Source organism: Sardina pilchardus, chromosome 3, assembly GCF_963854185.1.
Source record: "Sardina pilchardus chromosome 3, fSarPil1.1, whole genome shotgun sequence".
Taxonomy (NCBI): domain Eukaryota; kingdom Metazoa; phylum Chordata; class Actinopteri; order Clupeiformes; family Clupeidae; genus Sardina; species Sardina pilchardus.
This window is the reverse complement of record NC_084996.1, coordinates 17,195,738-17,216,120: the sequence shown is the minus strand read 5'-3', so window position 1 is coordinate 17,216,120 and position 20,383 is coordinate 17,195,738. Positions and strand designations below refer to the sequence as shown.

Here is a 20,383-nt window from a genome sequence, read left to right as displayed (position 1 = left end):
TACACACACACACACACACAAGTATTTTACCTACAACTTTGGCCCATATAACATCAAAGAACATGCCATGCAGTCCATACATGGAAGATGACGTACACGTATGCATGAATACATACACATACCTGGAATATATATAACACAATATTAAGATGCTGGGGACAGTAGAGCCATAACTAGTGGTGCCATGGTCAAGTCCACACACAAGTAGCGCCGTCAGCCAAGTCCCCGCACCATCAGTGCAGTCGTAGCCATGGTAGATTTCTGACTTTTTCCCTTGACTATCAATCTGTTACGTAAGTCTGCTTTTCAACCTTCACTGGCCATGCGCCACACACACACACACACACACACACACACACACACACACACACACACACACACACACACACACGTATATACTGTACATGCACACACAACCAGGTCAGGGAAGAGTTAAGTGGAGGGAAGGAAGGAAGGAAGGAAAGGGTGTGTGTGTGTGTGTGTGTGTGTGTGTGTGTGTGTGTGTGTCTGTGTGTCTGTGTGTGTGTGTGTGTGTGTGTGTGTGTGTGTGTGAGAGAGAGAGAGAGAGAGAGAGAGAAAATGGACAGCAAAAATTGTGAATACAGCAGAAGAGATGCCCATCATGTATGTTTGGGTCACTCCAGCAGTTTACTAGATCGGCTGGGGGTGGGGGGTGGGGGGGGGGGGTATCAGAGTGAGTGGACAGAGGGGGAGGGGGAAGTGAAGAAGGCCAGTGGAAAAGAATGAATTCTCAAGAGACAGAGGACTGCGAGAGAGAGAGAGTGGGATAGAGAGAGAGAGAGAGAGAGAGAGAGAGAGGGAGGGAGTATGAGAGAGAGGGGAGGGCAAACCCCTACATCTGGAAACCATTGACAACAGGGGAGAGAGAAGAGGCAAAACTTTAGAAAAGTGGAAAGAGGAACAAAGGAAAAACAAAACAGCAGAGGAAGAATACAGAGAAAGACAAACACACACGTCTAAGGCTGTAACACACAGCAAGGGAGAAGAGACAACATCCCAGACAGAGAGAGGGAGACAAATGTTCCGAGTCCTATGAGTCGAGCAAAAAAAAAGAGGTGCACTGGTTTTCATCTGCGCTGCATTCTTGTGTGACGGAGTTCTGAACACCAAACGGGCAGCCGCACGGACGTCTATGGAATTTAAAACAAGGAATCCAGCGACTACAAAGGATATGCATTAGCTGGGACCAAAAATCCCCTGTCTCAGCAAAAAGGCATCTGGCCAAATCACAAGAGAAGCACTCAGGCCCACGGGAGGACCTCGTCTGTCAGCTGGAACACTTACTCTCTCGTCACCTCGTAGATATCTGACCACCGGCCACAGGTACAGTACAGGGCACGCTCTCAGGACACTGGGTCAAGACGAGCTGTCAGAGGCGACTTTCTAGGAACGCTACACACATATGTCTACTGGACATTTGCATCAAGGCCTGCAGTGTGTTGAAGTGTTACTTTGGAGTACTGTGCTCTTCATCTGTTTTTCTGCCTGACCTTAATCGAATTATGATGGTGCTCTTGAGTCATTTAAATCAAAAACAGGCAGATACTGTAGAATCCTTAACTAGTAACACAAAATAACGAAAGAGCGATATCCTCGTCCTTCTCGTTTATTTTATTAGTTATTGGATTAGCTGATGAGGTGCTTTTCAATGAAACTACATGAAAAGTGTATATGTGACTGTATGCGTGTGTGTATGTGTGTGTGTCTGTGTGCATGGATGTTCATCAGTCTGTCTCTCTGTCTCTCTCTCTCTCCCTCTTTCTTTCCCTCTTTCTTTCTCTCTCTCGGTTTATTACTAAACTGGTTTTCATTCCTGTCTGGGAAGCTAGCCATGAATTTTATAGCATCAAAATGTCACAAATCAACATGGTGGAACGTATTCATTAGTCCCATTTGAAACGATGGGTGGAATAGAGTCATGTTGTCATACAGTAAAGATTCCATATGTTTTTCCTTTGCATGTTTCAAGTGAAGAACTTTGTGAAGAACTTTGATGTGGCGATCAACAAAAGCACTGTAATTCTGTGTGGCGCTATAGTCATAATCTGAGATTTTATGGCCTTAGACTCCAAGTGATTTTGTCCATAAATCCTGTGCTACAACTTAAAAACGACTACAGTTCTTCCTCCACACCAGACTGTGACTGAGAGAGCTCCATGTTCGGTGAACTCCACACTATTGTGTTCAGCTGGGGAGATGGTTCCTGACAGACACATCCTGGCGAAAACAGGAAAATCTCTGAGTCATGTCACTAGTGTTCCCCGGCTCTGTCTTGCCAAGTGTAGGCCACATTTTTAAGTGCACGGGGGGGGGGGGGCTATTGTCCCTGACTGTGAAAGGCCCTGCAACGACACAATTAGCACAGCAGTGGGTGAAGGGTTGTCACTTCCTGTCTGAAAACACCATTTCCTGTCAGTATAGGACAGGACATTAGATTCCCCTGGACTGTGTACTCGACCACTTTGAATAAACGCGTTCTGAAATTCCTGAATAAGTTCTTGTTGCCAAATATGATAATATCTGCTGTCTGGAATAATTAATAACCCTCGTGTTTTTCTAACTTCCCTCCCCATCTCAGGATGACCGTGACACGGAGATGCCTGTGCTGCGTCAAGTACCTCATGTTCATCTTCAACTTAATCTTCTGGGTCAGTTTCCCCTCAGCCTGGACTACTAGGCTGTCCCTTGTATCTCTGCTGTGCTTGCTTTTCTCTGGCCACCAATGATCAGTTCATGCAATCACATCATGTTCTTGTTCATATGCACTACTGATATACTCGTAATACACTCTGTTCAGTTTTGTGGGGTATAGTCTGGACATGTGAGTACAGCCTTGAGTTTTCATTTGTGCTAACTTGCCTGTCTCTCGTGCAGCTAGGAGGATGTGGCCTGTTCGGCGTGGGGGTCTGGCTGTCCTTCAAACAGTCAGAGATCTCCGCTCTCCCTCTGTCCTTTCCCTCCCTCTCTGCTGCCAATCTGCTGCTGGTTGCCGGGGGCATCACCATGGTGACAGGCTTCCTGGGTTGCCTCGGTGCCCTGAAGGAGCAGCGGTGCTTGTTGATGACGGTAAGGCATCTGGGCATAGCTGGGTGACATCACAACAGCAACAAGAACCAAATACGGGGGTCAGGCTGGGGGGTTCAGCTGGACGGCTGTTTCCATCTGCTATTGCTGAGCAGAGGAATGAGCTAGTACTGCAGAGTGCCCTACACACATTTTGATCCTCTGCTGACCTGGGTCGCGTTTCCCAAAGCCATAGTTACTAACTAAACAACTTTGTTCCCATCGCAAACCAACTAACTTGTTAACAGGTTAGCAACGGTGGTTTTGGGAAACGCACCCCTGTTCTTTTAAAACAGAAATGCTCCATGTACCTCAGCATACCTAACATATTTTCTGAGGACAAACTGGCTTTTCATCAATTCAAATCTGCCGCCTTTTCAATGCCTGTAGCATATGCCTATCTATCATGACAAAGAATATTGTGTAGTGACAGTCTGATCCTTCTAAACCTTAATGAGTGAAATATTAAAGGCAGTGACTTCAAAGTAATATTCAGGATAGCAGTTCAACAGATATCAGAGAGGGGGTGGAAACATTCTGTCTGAAGTGTAATTTGTCTGCCAGCTCTCTGGATGCTTGTGCTCAGTCTATGGACTCCCCCTGGTGAGCACTATGCTGAATGGCATGGCAATGTTGCCAGTGAAAAAAACACACAAAAAACCTTGATTCTATTGTCCTTGTCCTCCAGTTTTTCGTCATCCTCTTGATCCTGGTCCTCACTGAAGTGACTTTAGCTGTGACTGTCCACTTCAAAGAGGAGGAGGTCAGTGGCTCTCCGTTTTCCAGACCTGACATGTTTTTATTAGTCATGAAATGTTTCAGTGACTATCAGACGTTTCAGTGACTCACTCACCTTGTTTATTATCTCTCACCTACTCTTGGTTTGTTTCTTCACTACCGACTCCACCTTCAGCTGAATGAAAAAGCACAGGCTGATCTGTTGAAGGGAATGGAAAACTACAAAAACGATGAACGTCTAAAGCTGTCATGGGACACTGTGCAGAAAATGGTAACATTCCAACCTCAAGTTCAATTTCCAGCTTAAGTTTATTGCCATTTCAGCAACACAGTTTATTAAAGGAAAGTGTTTTGGTGTGCTCACACCACAACACAACACACCACAACACAACACAACACGATACAATTTGTAACTGCACAAAATTACAATTGTACCTGAGATGATAGCTGAAATGATAAGCTGGTGGAATTACAGTCCTCACAGGCGTATGCGTGTGTTTGCCTCCTAGTTCAAGTGCTGTGGTGTGACCAAAGAGGAGGACTGGCACAAGGTGATGGGCGAGCCCGTCTTGCCAGACTCCTGTTGTCAAAGCGGGGATCGATGTGATGCTGACAATGACTACAGATGGAAAGAGGTCAGGATCAGTCACAGACTTGGAGAATGAGGGACTGTTTAACTGCTAAATTGTATAGTATTATGGCTTACAACATATGGAAAAAATATGTTTTCTCCCTTTTGTGTGAGTGTAAATGTCTGACTAACCAGGAGAGAGAGAGAAAAAAAAGTCACCCTTACAGTTACCCTACTACTCTTCCGTAAGATTATGTAGAAGGTCTGTGGTAAGCATTTCTGTCTCTCTCTACAATAGCCCTGCTACAAGAAGGCCAGAGATTGGCTCATCGAAAACATCACCTCAGTGCTGGTATTTGGGATTTGCATCGTTATTGTTCAGGTATTGAATCTCTTAACAATTTCTGTGTCTTGAGCTTGAGATTCCACTGACACGTTAACTGTTCTGCTTGTACAATTTCTAATTTTTTATTCAGAAAACATAGCCTAAACATTCTCACAACCAACTTTCCTGGTTGGCCTTCACTTGGCTCTTCGCTCATAGCATCACTTCTGTAGAAAAAAAAACTGTACAGGGAGCTTCTATTTAAAAGTGAATATTGATTACGACAACAAATCTAAGTCTGTTCAGTGACAGTAGGCTAAATAGGCCAATAGGCTATGCCAGAGCCGTGTGTGTATATAAATCTGATGCAAACCAATGACATAGTTATGTAGCCTGTATAGCCTAGGCCACTAATGATTCCCCTTGATGTGTTGATTGTTCTTGAATGTCACAGGCCTATTAAATGACAAATTGAAGCCATTGCATTTCAGATATTTCTCAAACACTATAAAGTTGATCCAAATATTATTTGATCACCTACACCTAGACAATAATTAGAGTGCACTCTACTGTTATCCGATATCTTCTTATTTTTCTTCTAACGAATTTGTGCGTCTAATTCAGCCTCAACCGTTTAACCCTCTCTGGTGAGTCTGAGGCTAACCAAAGCCCATTTGACACAACAGTCGTTTATGAGGGTTAATTCCGAAAGACTGAAACCTGAGTTCTGAGCTATAATTGACCCTTCCAGAAGTCCCGCCCTCCATAGTTACTGTTGCTACGCCTGTCAAACTTTCGCACCTTGCCCGTCTATTACAATGGAGGAGACACGGGATTTTTTAAACAAATGTAATTTACAAAGACATCGCACCACACTGAAAGTTCATATTTGGTCACTAGCGAGCTACATCTGTCCTCTGTCAACTACAGTTGCATTTTTAGCTCTGAACAAAACCGTTCATGAGTTATTTAAGCAAAAGTCGAAGGTACGCGTTGTTTTCGATGGTTCCTCCAGGCTAGTACGAATGAAACGGGCGGGGGACAAAACTAGCATAACGTTTTAAGCTATACTTCCATAACGTCAATATTTGACAACATAACATGATTGGTACTTCAACTAGGTATTATTTTAGACAGAATTGCTGACGGGCTATACATACGTCTCGTTGAATGTCTGTTAAGAACTTTTTGCCGCCATCGTGAAACGTATCTCGCGGTTATGGAAATATCACGCAATATGCAAAATTTAAAGTTAGAAAAATACGTATTTCAAACTATATCATGTCTTTATAGTTCAACATGTTATTTCACCGTGATTTCACGTGTTTGGGGGCACCACACATCCAAATAAATGCCCTTAATGGCCCACAGGCTATGCAGTCTCCATAGGTTAACATGGCAAAAACTCGAAAGCTTGCCAGGCCTTGCTTGCCTAGTTACGGGTTGCTAAGCCACGATTGGCCTGTGGCGGTTTTAGGGCGTGGCTCTGGAAGGGTCAATTTAGCACACATAACCAGTTCATTACAGGATTCTGGGAGCCAATCAAATTGCAGGATTCCAACAGCCAATCAGATTGCAGGATTCCAACAGCCAATCAGATTGCCGGATTCTGGGAGCCAATCAGATTGCAGGATTCTGGGAGCCAATCAGCTACTTCACGGGCATGATAGGCTAGTCCTTGGCTAACTAGCATAGCTATGACTAGCATTAGCTGCGCTGCCTCATAGTGAGTGAGTCCAAAGATCCTCCGCTTTAACCCTCTCTGGTGAGTCTGAGGCTAACCAAAGCCCATTTGACACAACAGGGTCGTTTATGAGGGTTAATTCCGAAAGACTGAAACCTGAGTTCTGAGCTATAATTTAGCACACATAACCAGGGCTATGTCCAGAAGTCAAGCGTGCACGCTGGGCAGCGTGCATTTTCCGGAAGTTACGTCAGAATAGACTGTCCGAAAGTCAAGCGCTCTCACTAGTGGGTACTTCGTTTGGCGTGATTTCCAAGCGTGCATCGATGCATCTTTTTTGGCCTCAGATATCCCATAATCCATTGCGCAGCGCAGGTCAAGCTCCACACGTCATGCAAATTGTCAACACACCCCCCTCCCCGAGTCAGGTGACGCCAACTAGTTAGTGCTGTCCAAATGTAGGTAGGGACGCACACTGAGGAGCAAGCTAACTAACACGCTACTGGGAAGAAGGTACTACCCAGCGTGCACGCTTGACTTCTGGACACAACCCAGTTCATTGCAGGATTCTGGGAGCCAATCAAATTGTAGGATTCCAACAGCCAATCAGATTGCAGGATTCCAACAGCCAATCAAATCCTTAATTACTAAGACGGTTGCGGAGAGCAGTTGCGGCAGTGTGAATCAAAAGTTGCAAGCAGTTGCAAGCCGTCGCTAAACATTCAACATGTCAAATCCTAGTTGCAGAGTTTTAGACACTTTTGCGCGGAGTTATTTTGACGTTGGCTAAAAACTTCTAACTTGTCCTCTAGACTGTTGTTATGGTAACATTGTTGCCGTTTTAATGTCGTTGCAGTGGTCTGAACGCCCCAGTTTTAGAACAGAAAGTTGCTGGTTTTTAGAATGTTGCAGCTCGTCTCGTCGCAAATCTTGTGTTTGAACTGGCCTTAAGCATACAATGTGGCTCTAATAAGACTACAGATCCTGTTCAACTGTTTCCTGTGCGTCCTGAGCAGAAATTTGCATTTTCATGCACTCGTAATTCCCTGGAATTACTTTCTCTAGTTTAGAGTGAACTCTTTGAACGTAAGAATGTATTATAGGCTATGTAGCTTATAATTTTAAATAGTCTATGCCAAAGTGTTTTGAGGTATGCTGTTTATTCATTTCACTCATTTTATTCAAGAGTGAAGACAACCAAACTTGCCATTGATATCCAATCACAATAATTGCTACTTAAATGTATTATGCTTTCATTGTTCCCCACTTTCTGTAGCCAATTTATTTTTCCTCAATGTTCAATTTTATGACAATAGAAACTTTTGTAAATGGCGCTTGTAAATCAAACAGAAATCTCCTACTTTCCCCTTCATTTTACATTATATCCTCTTTTAGTCAATCTACTGTTGTGGTTTACTTTTCTACCTCACGTCCAAGAAGACATGAAGCGGACCTAAGGCAAGACGCAGCTAACTTGACTTAATGGAATGGCTTCAGCCTCAAGTGAGAGTCGGCGCAAATTCAAGCCAGGCTATTTCTGTTAAGCGCTGCCTTCATAAACAGAGCACTTCTGTAATTGTCTACGTTCATATCCCCTTCCGCATTTTGCTACAAATGGTGTCCATGTGTGTGGTTTCAGCTCCTGGCTTTGGTCTTCTCCATGATGATGTACTGCCAGATCAGACGGGCAGAGAAGTACCTGGACTGACCAGAGGTCTGTAACTGCGCAGAGGTGCAATCTGGACGGAGATGATTCCGCTCACACACTCCCCATACTCGGTGTTACACCTCAGTTGTGCAGCATCAACCTAACATGGATGTACATACCCCTCCTGTCTTTTACCCACACAATATTTCAGGAACTTTTTTTAAAAAGAACTTCAAAATTGATTTAAAAAAAAAAAACAAAAAAAAAAACAATGGACTGCTATGTGTGTATAGTACAAAGTAGTGTGGTGAATGTAAAGGACAGTGACATGTATACAGCAATTCTAGTGTAATTATGACAGTATTATCGTTTTCAAATACTGTAATCCAGTCCACTGCTCTGATATCTGCCATCTCTTCTAGGCAGACTAGGGACTACTTTATCTCACGTTTAAGAACAAGGAATAATACAGTATACTGGAGGATGTTACCTGATTATCTGGTATGTGCACTGCATGCTCTGCTTTTTCAGAGGCAAGCCCTTGTGTTGGGATCTAAGGGATGTGTAATTGGTAATTAATGTAAACATTTCATTTAAAAGAAAAATAATGCGTAATACTGATTTTGAATTGTAGTAAGATTTATGGGAAATATCCTGGTTGTTCTTTAAATGGCAATTTAGACGCTTTTAGTTGTTTATAATCAACCATATGTCCCCTCTCGCATAGGCACATCCTGGGCATGTACAGTAACCTAGCAAACTGTTTCTCATTGTAAATATCTGTATGAATTTATCATAGTGGAATAAAGACAGCAACAATTTGTGTTTTCATGATTTCTTTAAAAACATTTAAAAATGAGTATAAAAAGCACCACACAGTAGAAACAATTTGGCTTCTTCGTCTGAAAACCCGGTAAACGAAAATAACCTTCACGATCATTACGACCATTTTTTTTTTTTCTCCATTGCATCCATGGCCGACGCCAGTATCCACAGTTCATGATAAAAGTCCATTCTAAAAAGCTCTTCAGGATCCCAGCTGTCAGTCATACTCGTGGATCTCCTCCACAATGTTTCCCTGCAGAGGAGAGGAGAGGGTACTGTTACAAGGACAGGTGGAGCACTCTCCACCAATGAACTCTCACATTAGCTTTCAATTTACCTGACTAGATATCTTAAAGATTCTGACTATCAGATCATTACAGAGTACTGAAAACTTGTGACAAGACACCTTGATTAAAATACATTAGTTCTTCGTTCTGAAGTTAGGTTGATGCACGCACGCACGCACGCACGCAAATATCTGTATGACACACACACACACACACACACACACACACACACACACACAGTTAAGGTGAGATTACCCAGCCTCCTTGGTTCTTGACCCACGGCGCAAAGTTCTCCATGTAACGCTCCGCGTGCTCCTTCAGGTGCTGACGGGCACCTGTTGCCGTGAGAACGCGGCGCGATGCCTCCATGGTGAGGGCTACCTTGCGTAGTGTGGGGCTGGCGGGGAGCGGCGGGGGCGTGGCCGGGGGCAGTGTTTCACTGGCATACGTGTCCAGCAGCTTAGCAAAGGAGGGGTACGACAGGCGGTCCAGTGATGTGCGCAAGAACGGGTTGGAGTTGATCTGGAACCAGATAGGCATTGTGAGTGTAACCTATCCCAGAACCCAAACACACACATACACACTTACCTCTCACGCACACTGGGCAACATGCAGCCATCCGGGACAACTTCATCTGACAGCGTACATGCTAGCCAAGCAGGCTTCACTACAACTCCACCACGCAACACAGAGACAAAAGCCAGTGAGTAGCCTGAGGATAACAACCTCCTCTGCCACATCTCTCACACACACACACACACACACACACAGCAAAGCAAGGCATGCAGTCATTACGACTAGAACATTTTCTAACACAGTACACACACACACACACACACACACACACACACACACACACACACACACACACACACACACACACACACACACACACACACACACACACACACGGCAACATGATGAAGACAAGCTTGGGCTGAACAATGCAGAATGTCCTGCAGTTATTTGTTCTACCATGCAGCATGAAATCTGAGCCCCCAACTAATGACAGCCCCCACAGCCCTGATCTGAGGTCTGTAATTACCCAGATGCTGCTGGTGGCTTTAGAATCTAGCACATTTCAATAGAGACAGTATAGGATAAAAAGAGAGAGAGAGAGAAAGAGAAAGACCAGGCATGCAAACTGGTCAGGGGTGAAAAAGGTGAGACTCTTCTCCGAGCCCCCCCCCCACCCCCCCGAAAACCTGTAGGCACAGACTAGGCTACTGATCAGGGTCCTCCAGTAACTCGACAATCAAATGTAAATTTAATTTACGCATGGCTTATGAACTCGTAATGAACCGTGTGTTACTGAAAATTGTTGCACACACATATCTCAAACGGTTACGTGCGTTACGTGTGGTCTGAAGCAGTCGCCAATTTTTTTGGCTACGTTACGAATCATTTGAGTTGTATATCTTTTGCGTAGGCTTTGCGTAAGGTCTATGCGCAGTGTGCTTCGAGTAGCCTAACAGGGCCCACTTTTCTTAAAGACAGCATTATCATGTCAATGAACTACGTCTCTGGACAAAACAAACCAGCCCAGTTTATGAGCATTTAATTCAACTGTCACATTAGCCTTTGATATACTGATAAAGTCTGCCTATTTGCTTCACCTTTTGCCGATCTAGATGGTTCAAACTGCACGCATTCTTCATCAAGAGAACTCGTTATGTCTACATGTTTGTCTAATTTCGCTAACTTTCATCATTAGAAGAAAACAACCTATGCTACGTTGCTACAGTAATCTCAGCGTCTTTTTCTCATAGAAGTTGAAAGTTTTAACAAGCCCACCTGTGAAATCCCTCGGCATCTCTTCACGCCAGAATCACTATATTCCTGACATCTCAGACGCATCTATCTGCGCTCACAACAGAGGCTATACTTGGCGTGCGCTTTCTGTTCGCGTTGCGTCTTTGTCAACAATTAGCTTCCACTAATGTTTATTAAACGCATAGGGGCTACATTCACGCATCCCTTGCTGATCAGAAACGTTTTAAATGCGGCTCTAGAAACACCTCAAGATGCGTTAGCGTCTTCGCATGATTTCTAAACTCAGTTGTAAATTCAATTCACCTTGACCCCTCCCCCCCCCTAAATATTTTCTCATCGGATCTGCACGAACCATGTAAGTCACCTATTTTTGATTCAAAACGGCGAATTTCGCCGAAAGGTGAGGAGTTTGCATGCCTGGAAAGAGAGAGAAAGAAACAAAGCAAGAAAGAAAGAAAGAGAGAGTGTACCAACTTCAGCAATCAGCATTTAACAGTAACAGCATTAACTCTTTCTCCTTCACCACCAGAACACTCAAAGCAGAACTGACCCAGGTCATGTTAATCACAATGCTGTGTGTGTGTGTATACAGTGTATAAATAGTATAGTAGGTCTACCTTCTCATTGATGACGTCACCTTCTGTACATAGCAATTGGACCAGCTGCTGAACCACATCGTTCTTGTTATTGGCTACAACTTAAAAAGGGGGGGAAAAAAAACCTGTCACTTCAAGACATTTGTCATGTGTATGTGTATGTGTATGTGTATGTGTGTGTATGTGTGTGTGTGTGTGTGTGTGTGTGTGTGTGTGTGCGCGCGCGCTTGTTGTGTGTGTGTTTCCTGTTTGATTAAATGATTAGGTGAAGGCTGCCATACTCAGACCCCAGTACCTGCAGGTTCGATGGGCGAGAGCTTGAGGGGGGGCGGCACAGGCTTGGGCTTCTTGACGCTCTGCCTGGCGATCCGCTGCAGAGTGTTGGCCACGTCCACATAGAACTCAGGAGGGTGGGCTGGGGCACAGAGGGCCAGCAGAGGTCAGATTAAAGCATTACGGCATCAAATGGCTTCACACACACACACACACACACACACACACACACACACACACACACACACACTGTTACTCTCAGTTCACTGAAATGCCTTTGGGCACAGACATGCTCAAAAGAATCTGGTGAATGAATACCGTGAAGACAGACAACAGTGCTTCTCGTGATACCCAAATGTACATATTTACATATTTCATATTTCAAGTCAGTCCCCATAGGCCAATAGTGGCCGTGTGAGACGTTCAGTGTGTTTACTGATGACTCACAGGGTGAGAGTTGTTCCGACGAGGTCGGGGGGTCAGGTGACAACACCAGTGTGCTGGGCCTCTGCGGTTCCTCACTCTTGGCCTTCAATTTTTTAAAGATTGAAGAGAAGTGGAATTGGCGTTTGCTCTTCGTCTTTTTCTTCTTCTTGCCGTCCTCGCCCTGCCTCTTCTCTTCATCCTCGGAAAAGGAAGACGAGGAGCCTGCATCTTCCTGCAGAAGGCAGCGACAGAATTCAAAGATCATGAAATTCTCCTTTACTCCACACAGCAGCCACAACGGCTTTAAAAAAAAGTCAAGTAATGTATCTGCATACCAAACAACAACTGTTATCAGAAAAGATCAATTTAATTTAAGCTCAATTAATTTAAAATAAGCCCATGTGAAGAAAGCAAAAATGTAAAAACGGAAATGTAAGATGAGGACTACCTCTAGCTTGTTCTGCAGGATCTCTGGCAAAGACGACGGCGGGCCATTCTCTGACTGGACAGTTTTCCTGTCCTTCTCCAACGAGGCGCTTTTGTGCTGTGCCTCAGGCCGTGTGATGGTGCGGGGACGCAGGCGTCTCTTGATGAGGTTTTTGATGCTGTGTTTCTTCTCCTCAGCGGAGCTGATGGCCTCATCCAACGAGTCCCAGTCATCGTCTGCCTTCCTCTGCGCTTTACAGCTGGCACTGGAAAAAGAGAAACGTCTTCTGATTTCTTTTTCTGTTCTTAAATCATAACTCAAACCCTCCCCTAATCTTAAATTAGGGAATTATTATCATGACATCAAATCCATAGTTTTCTATTCCTTTTCTTCACTGTACTGAACATTTCAGTGATTTATTTCACTCTTTGGAGATGCCTCTACAGTGAATTTTGAATAGCTAACAAGGGGGGAAAAAAACACTACAGCGGATGGATAAGTTCATTCTTTTCCAGTTCGCCAGACGGCCACTCAATGTCCACATAAGGCTGACTTACGAGTACTTATTAGTGTCGCGGTAGGCCCCGCCAACCCTGCCTGCCCGCTCAGCTGGGGGAACAGATAGCGCTTTACGCAGGAAGGACCTGAGTACCAGTTGAGTTTCAGCTTTGACTTCCAGCAGCGAGACTGAGGGGGACGGGGATGAGGGCCTGGCTGCACCCTCAGACATCACTGTAGTGGCACATGAAGGGGTGAAGGAGAAATTAATTTGACGTTATTTTAAATGATCAAATTAATTCGCAAAGAGGAAGATCATTTATTGTAGGTGTATTTGTGAAAGAGAAACAAACTAATATACATAATATAATATAATATCATATCATGTCATATAATATAATATAATGGCAATAAAGGCCTATACACCAAGGTGGTCAATGTTCACACCTTTAGGGCCCTTCTATGATGCTTACAATGACGACTCCTTTCTGCCACATGTCAAAACTGAACAGGCCTTGACACTGAAGCTAATCTTTGCCCTCAGGGGTAGTGTTTACATCAGTGTTGTGGCATGTTGTTCACATCATAATCCATCTTCAACAGATGAGCAGTGTGCAGGCCTATCTTTATACAGTTCGGCCAGCCCTGGGCTAAAGTCAACCTCAGCAATAAAACATATTCTAACAAATATCACTGGTTTACAATTGTAAGACTGATTCAAATGAGACTGCTGTTTGAAAATTGATGCACATTGTCTGATGTACATGACAATCTTAGTCTGACATTAAAGTGCACAACGCCTTCATGCCAAGTGTCTCCTGAACCCAACGACTACTTCACTGGGACGACAGTCAGGTAGAACCCGTTGATGAGCCGTTGGGGCACAGGAAGTATACTTTAACCACATGTTATTCTTTTCCCCCAAAAGACAGTATTACTTCCTGTGAAAATGAACTGCAACGCAGATATTTAGACCACAAACTACTTTCTGAATACTCCCTGAATGCATGCCACTTGCTCAGATAACTAGTTCTGCAGAGCATGCAACATGAACCAGGTCATTTCAGATATGCGGATGTTGAAGGTAAACCTCTATTCACCTCTTCATGATACAGTACATTGCTGCAGGTGAAAGATGGTATCTAAGGCACTTGTGGTGTGTAAAACTGGTTTTCAACCCACTGAAATCTACTTTCGTTTGTAATCAAAGCTACAGGGAGAAGGTAGTTACAATTCATCAAATCAAATCTTGGTGTTGTGCAACAGTGGCATGTGGTGAGGTCAGTATCAGGGTAGGCAGTGTGCATTCACATAACAACATTTATTTGCTTTACCCTGTTTTAATAGTGGCCTCTTTGTCTATTTTTTGCAAGAAATAGGAGCAGGGGGGTACTAAATGTTTCATCACTCTGATGAAAGTTACCCAACCTCACGTACTGTAAGTACGAGGGCAGTTGGTCTGTTGTTTACCAGCAATCACAAAGATAGTCAAAGTGGGCTTTAAAGTTCCCTATATTTGCATAAGAGTATGATAAAGTTGTAGGGCTATCCTATCATCACAGGCTACAATCACCCTCTCAGTGTTTTGGTCTGTGGCTGCTTAGGTAGCAGGGCAGTTCCAGTGCTATGGATGTGACAGTTGGATTCATATTGTCAAACAAAATGCATTCGGGCATGGACAAGATTTGTAACAATTTGCCAACTTTACGAACTGTCAATGTAACTACTGTCCTTTGAATACTGATAAATCCTCAAATTTCACATAATGATTTGCATTTTAAGAAAATTCCCATATAATAAGAAGATTTGAATGAAAACAAAAAGTATGTTTTTGAAACTGTGTGTAATTTTTGCAATGCATTATGAGGGAAATTGACGCGGGGTCCCAATTGTTGGGAAGCACACAAAACTTCCACATGCACGTTGATGACTATTCTTGTCATGCCCCACATGCACGAAACACAGACACAGGAGCATTTCACGGCCTTATATGTGCACAAAGTCTGTGTATAATTCGGACACATGGCCTTTGGTTTCTTCTGCCCATTTAGTGTGTGCAGCGCATAATAGGCCTACTTTCACTTGTGTGCATTCGTTATGTGAAAGATGCTTCAAAAATGTATGTGTGCCCCTCCACACACACACACACACACACACACACACACACACACACACACACACACACACACACACACACACACACTTAATCGCCCCTATGTGAAGCACTGAAGGGAATATAATCTAGCCTATATACTGGATATTATACTCTTGATGAGAACTCCATGGTTGCTGTTATGACACAATCAGCTTTGCTAACTTGTGTTAAATCTAACTGTTACCTAGCCTGCTGGTCTAGACAGTGGACCAGTAAGCTATAAAAAACATCTCTAAATATGTCTATGAGGCAACGTGGTGGCACACCAAGATGAGTACATAGTGCACTAGGTTACCATGTATAAGTTATGTAAACACAATATAGCTTCATGTAGACATCAGGGAAGTACAAACAGAACCTACCATCTCTAATCTACGGACCTGCAGGCTCTGTCTATCTTATGACCACACACCACTCTCTTTCTCTCTCTCTCTCTCTCTCTCTTAGTCACACACACACACACACACACACACACACACACACACACACACACACACACACACACACACACACACACACACACACACACACACACACACACACACACACACACACACACACACACACACACACACACACACACACACACACACACACACACACACACACACACACACACACACACACACACACACACACACACACACACACACACCTGCAGTGTTGCAGAGCTGAAACCCAGATTTGTACTCTCTTCCACAAGATACAGTATACAGTAGGTGCAATGGATAAAGGTATAATGAAGTTGATAAAGGAACCTTAGCTAATGGTGTGTGCTACCAAAACACTTGAATAGAGCCACCAACACGCCAAGACCTTACTAGCCTCTGACAAGGAGAGTTTGAGCTTCACAGTCAATCACTCCTCCAATTCATGCTCCTTGATGAAGGCAATGTGCACACTGGAGTTTTGTAGAGTAAAACTGAGCGGACACAACTAAGGACAGTGAAGAACAATTTGACCACAAGTGTACGGTATCAGAATTGCAGACTCTAGGCCTACTTTAACTACAGGCAAAGAAAGGCCATTGGTAGAGTAGACATTCCTGTTTGTCTGCATTCTGTAAGCTGTGGGTCACAAAGAAAGGTGACATCACTCATCACCATGCCGCGTTCATTTTATCGTTCAAATACAAACACACTTTGTTTGTTTTGAAGCAGACACACACGTGACGTGAAGGAATCTGCAATATGACACTGATTCAGAAGAGACAATAACCTCACAATGATTCATCACAACTCATGCGGTTCGAGCATCTTACCCACTTACTATGCCCTCACGCACCTATTGGCTTATTCACCCTAAGCATCACACATCATACCTGGTCAAACCACAACAGAAAGGTACTACCAAAACTGCTACCCACTACCACTCAAAGCCGTAGGCCATTTACGTTTCGATAAATGGATTTCAAACGTCTTTGTTTAACTGCCTCTTTCTTGATTTCCCCGTCTTTTCAGTGAAAAACTAACCATAGGCCTATATCAACACTGTGCTACAGGACTAGGCTGCAGTTCAAAATGATTGTGTTGTTCTAAACCACATCAGAAAAGAATCAGCACAGGCTTCTTGATGTTGTGATGGCAAGATGTCACAGGCAGAATCACACATACAGTTTCATTATGACAGTTCCCCTTAATCTACGAAGGTTTTTTTCAAACAACAGCAGGAACAACCACGTTTCAATTCATTTTTAACCTTGAGCCACAAATGTACGATAAGCACTTGGTACATCTTGGTCAGATGTAATGGCACGGCAAGGAAAGCCCTGGCAACTGAATGATTAATTTGGACTGGAATCCAAATCCACATTATGGGCATGTAAACATATCACTGTTCACACATTTGGCTGTCTTGTCAGAGATATGCATTTCATTCATAGCAACCTGATGACCATAGGTTATGTAATGCAATTATTATTATTATCATTCAACATGTAACAAATGGTGAAAGAAAGTTTAGTCTACTCTACTGAATATTAGAACGTAAAGGTTACTTCTGCATGTTCTGAGGAATTGTTTGCGCTTCTCTGCTGGCATAAGCTACACAGCATCAGACTGTGTGATTCAAATTAAGTCCCATTAACAGCAGACTCATTTAATCGATGCAAAGAACAACACACCCACAAAACCAACTTTGATGATTCACTTTTCGGATTGGTTGATGAAGGTGAGAGGAATTCAGACAGGTAATAAGCCACTAGCACACGAAATGTCTTAAGTTAATATCAAACACAACACATTGTAACTTCAAGTCTGGCATAACGTTATGTTTAGCTACATACTTGCTGTAGCAGCTACATTTTCATAATTTCGAATCGACAGAGACGCCGAATATTGCTAGCCTACCTTCAGTGACAAAAGTCTTGGTTGCCAGATTTACAGAAATAATAGACAAGCGTTGACGTTACTTACCTTTGGGTCTACCTCGTAGTGTTTCGTGGGATTCCACAAGCTTAGAGAGACTGTCTACCTGGCTACTTCACTTAATAAATAAAACACAAATTAGTTTAAAACGGACAGACGGAAAGCTAACGTTACTGTTAACGTTAGCTATCTGGTTAGCGTATATCGTCTGAAAACAAATGTCGACTAGTGTAAACTTTTGCTTGCTAACGTTACCATGACCTAATGTAGGCTAAAACTGATTTAAAACACGACCTCTGCTATTGACCTATCTCAGAGTTCCAAATTCATCTTGTCCAACCGAAAGGTTTGCTCTCTTTCTGACAGCCGACTGCGTTTCAATGAGTTTCGATGACCACTGGCTGGGCTGGAATGGACATGCCTCTCCTGACGCTGGGACCTGTTGGAATCTGCGCATGTCCAATTATGGGTGCCTCGCGAAGGTGGGCAGGGTAAATGTCCTTTCAAACCTGTTGAAATGTGCTTGAATTTGAAAATAGGCTAAAGTCAAATCAAGAGGTAGCCTACAGTAGACATACTTAGACATATTTGCCCCAGTAGTTCCCTCCCCCATGCAATGCATTTGCAGAACCTATGTGAACATAATATGACACCTTGATGAATTAGAGCATGGTGCAGTTTATTAAGTCCACATTCAACAAAATAAAGCAACAAAATGCACAAAATAATCTTCACTGTAGGCCAACTCACAAATCTTTATTGAAATGGTATATAGTGGGCCTACATGACTTTACATAGCGGATAGTAAATTACATGCCAAAGTCAAATAGCCTATACTGGAACATTACAATATCACAATAGTTTGAACATTATAACGGAAACACAGCAACTTATTGTGAAATGTGAACGGATGTCTGGACTCCCATTCACAGCAGCAACTCTCCCACTCCACCCCCCCCAAACCCTGTCCAGCGTTACAGAAGACTCACACACTGGTACAAGGATTGGGAGAGATGGAGAGAGAAAGATAACTTAGGTAGTTGTGGTACGAACGAAAGAGAGAGAGAGAAAGAGAGAGAGGGAGAGAGCGACAGAGAATTCAGTACGACACAGTTAAGTAGGCTACCTGTAGAGCAGTAGCCTAACATGACTATAATTATAATCTAATATAATTTAAAAAAGAGTATTAGATCATTTGAAAATGACTGCAACTTTCCCCAGTCTTTTATATGCCTGTGCATGAACACTCTCCTCATAAATATTTGAATTTTTTTCAGAGCTGCTTTTGTAATCAAGCGCCTGTCTGCCGCTCTCTCTCAACGGTGTGCTGGTCGCAGCCTCAAGTCTTACCTCAGTGTCTAAAGAACCATTTCCTCTTCAGTGCACTTCAGTCCTCTTCATCTTCTCTCTCTCTCTCTCTCTCTTTCTCTCCTTTGCCATGCATTCTCTGCATCCTGCATGGCCTCTGCCCTGTCCCAAGTCCGTCTCCCTCTCGGCGTCCCTCGCTCCCTCTATCTATGCCTCCCTCGGTCGCCCTATCTCTCCCAAATCACTTCCCCTGACTGCGAGCCAATAGGGAGCAAATATGCAGGGTGAGGCACTTCCTCTGTGACAGGAAACGAGAGAAAACAGAGTGTGAGAGCTCGAGTGTGTGTGTGTGCGTGTGTGTGTGTGTTTGTGTGTGTGTGTGTGTGTGTGTGTGTGTGGGTGTGTTTGTGTGTGTGTGTATGTGTGTGTGTGTGTGTGTGTGTGTGTGTGTGTGTGTGTGTGTGTGTGTGTGTGTGCGTGTGTGTGAGCGTGTGTGTGAGAGAGAGACAGAGAATGAGGTTTGATGGGGGGGATGGGAGATGGCCCAGAGGTCACTTGAACAGATACATTCACAAATGAATCTTGTGCACATATTTGTAATGTTCTTTTGTTTTAATAGCAGCAGCTACATCAATGGCAGTCAATAACCATGCTTCAAAGCATGTCCTCTTCCTTTGGTATTCAAACTTTGTGTTCCATTTATGCATATCATCGCAATGTTCAAAGCCATACACTCACAGTGAGTGTGACATGACTACGACCTCTGGGTTGAACCCACATGAGATACTCTGGCCCCTTGGGCACCACCGTAAGGTTTCACAGCAATCAGACAGATAAAGAGATACAGGGAGGGGCTGGAATAAACACGCCAGGGTGTGGTGCCCACCCCAAAAGACCACATAAAGACCCTCGGCCCTGATGGGCATGATTCCGGGGGGTCTGTTGGGGATAGGAGGTACGTGATGGGCTGTGCATGCATGCGAGGAGTTCCAGCTTCCTGTCTGCACAGCTCATTACCCTCTGCCTCCAGTCAGAACTCATCAAGCTAATCACCATGGGAATACACTCGGAGAGCAGAAGTACGTTGATGAGTCCACAAACATGGTCTTGAGTTGAATAACATTCCGTAAAGAATGTGATTTTAGTCATGAAAGTTGTACACATCTAAATTGATGTGCTCCCAAAACATTTAGATTAACGCACTGGAAATGCTTCAAAGGAGTTTTTTTTGTTTGTTTGTTTGACAAAGTGCAATGCCACGGAGAGGGGCACAATCTATACAATGGGCTTTGCAGCAAACATATTGAGGAACTTGTAAGAATTTATGAAGATAAGACGTAAATATATTCTGTTTATCTTTCCTGCCCTCATCCGTCCTACTATAAATGAGTACATAGGC

At 43.6% G+C, this 20,383-nt stretch overlaps 2 protein-coding genes across 2 annotated transcripts; one reads left to right on the top strand and one right to left on the bottom strand.

Moving 5' to 3' along the window:
- Positions 1-826: 826 nt before the first annotated feature.
- On the top strand, positions 827-8,873 carry tspan4b (tetraspanin 4b). The gene is made up of 8 exons (XM_062532209.1): positions 827-1,344; positions 2,600-2,669; positions 2,896-3,087; positions 3,773-3,847; positions 3,998-4,093; positions 4,332-4,457; positions 4,692-4,775; positions 8,042-8,873. Exons 2-8 carry the CDS (start codon positions 2,601-2,603, stop codon positions 8,108-8,110), a joined length of 711 nt encoding a protein of 236 aa, XP_062388193.1. The 5' UTR covers positions 827-1,344; position 2,600; the 3' UTR covers positions 8,111-8,873.
- Positions 8,870-19,172, bottom strand: bcl2l12 (BCL2 like 12). Its single transcript, XM_062532203.1, has 9 exons — positions 19,027-19,172; positions 17,725-18,185; positions 13,215-13,389; positions 12,679-12,922; positions 12,252-12,462; positions 11,827-11,946; positions 11,553-11,632; positions 9,418-9,684; positions 8,870-9,128 (listed from the first exon to the last, which is right to left on the bottom strand). The coding sequence occupies exons 3-9, from the start codon at positions 13,385-13,387 to the stop codon at positions 9,093-9,095; spliced, it is 1,131 nt and encodes a 376-aa protein (XP_062388187.1). The 5' UTR covers positions 13,388-13,389; positions 17,725-18,185; positions 19,027-19,172; the 3' UTR covers positions 8,870-9,092.
- Between the last annotated feature and the right edge of the window lie 1,211 nt (positions 19,173-20,383).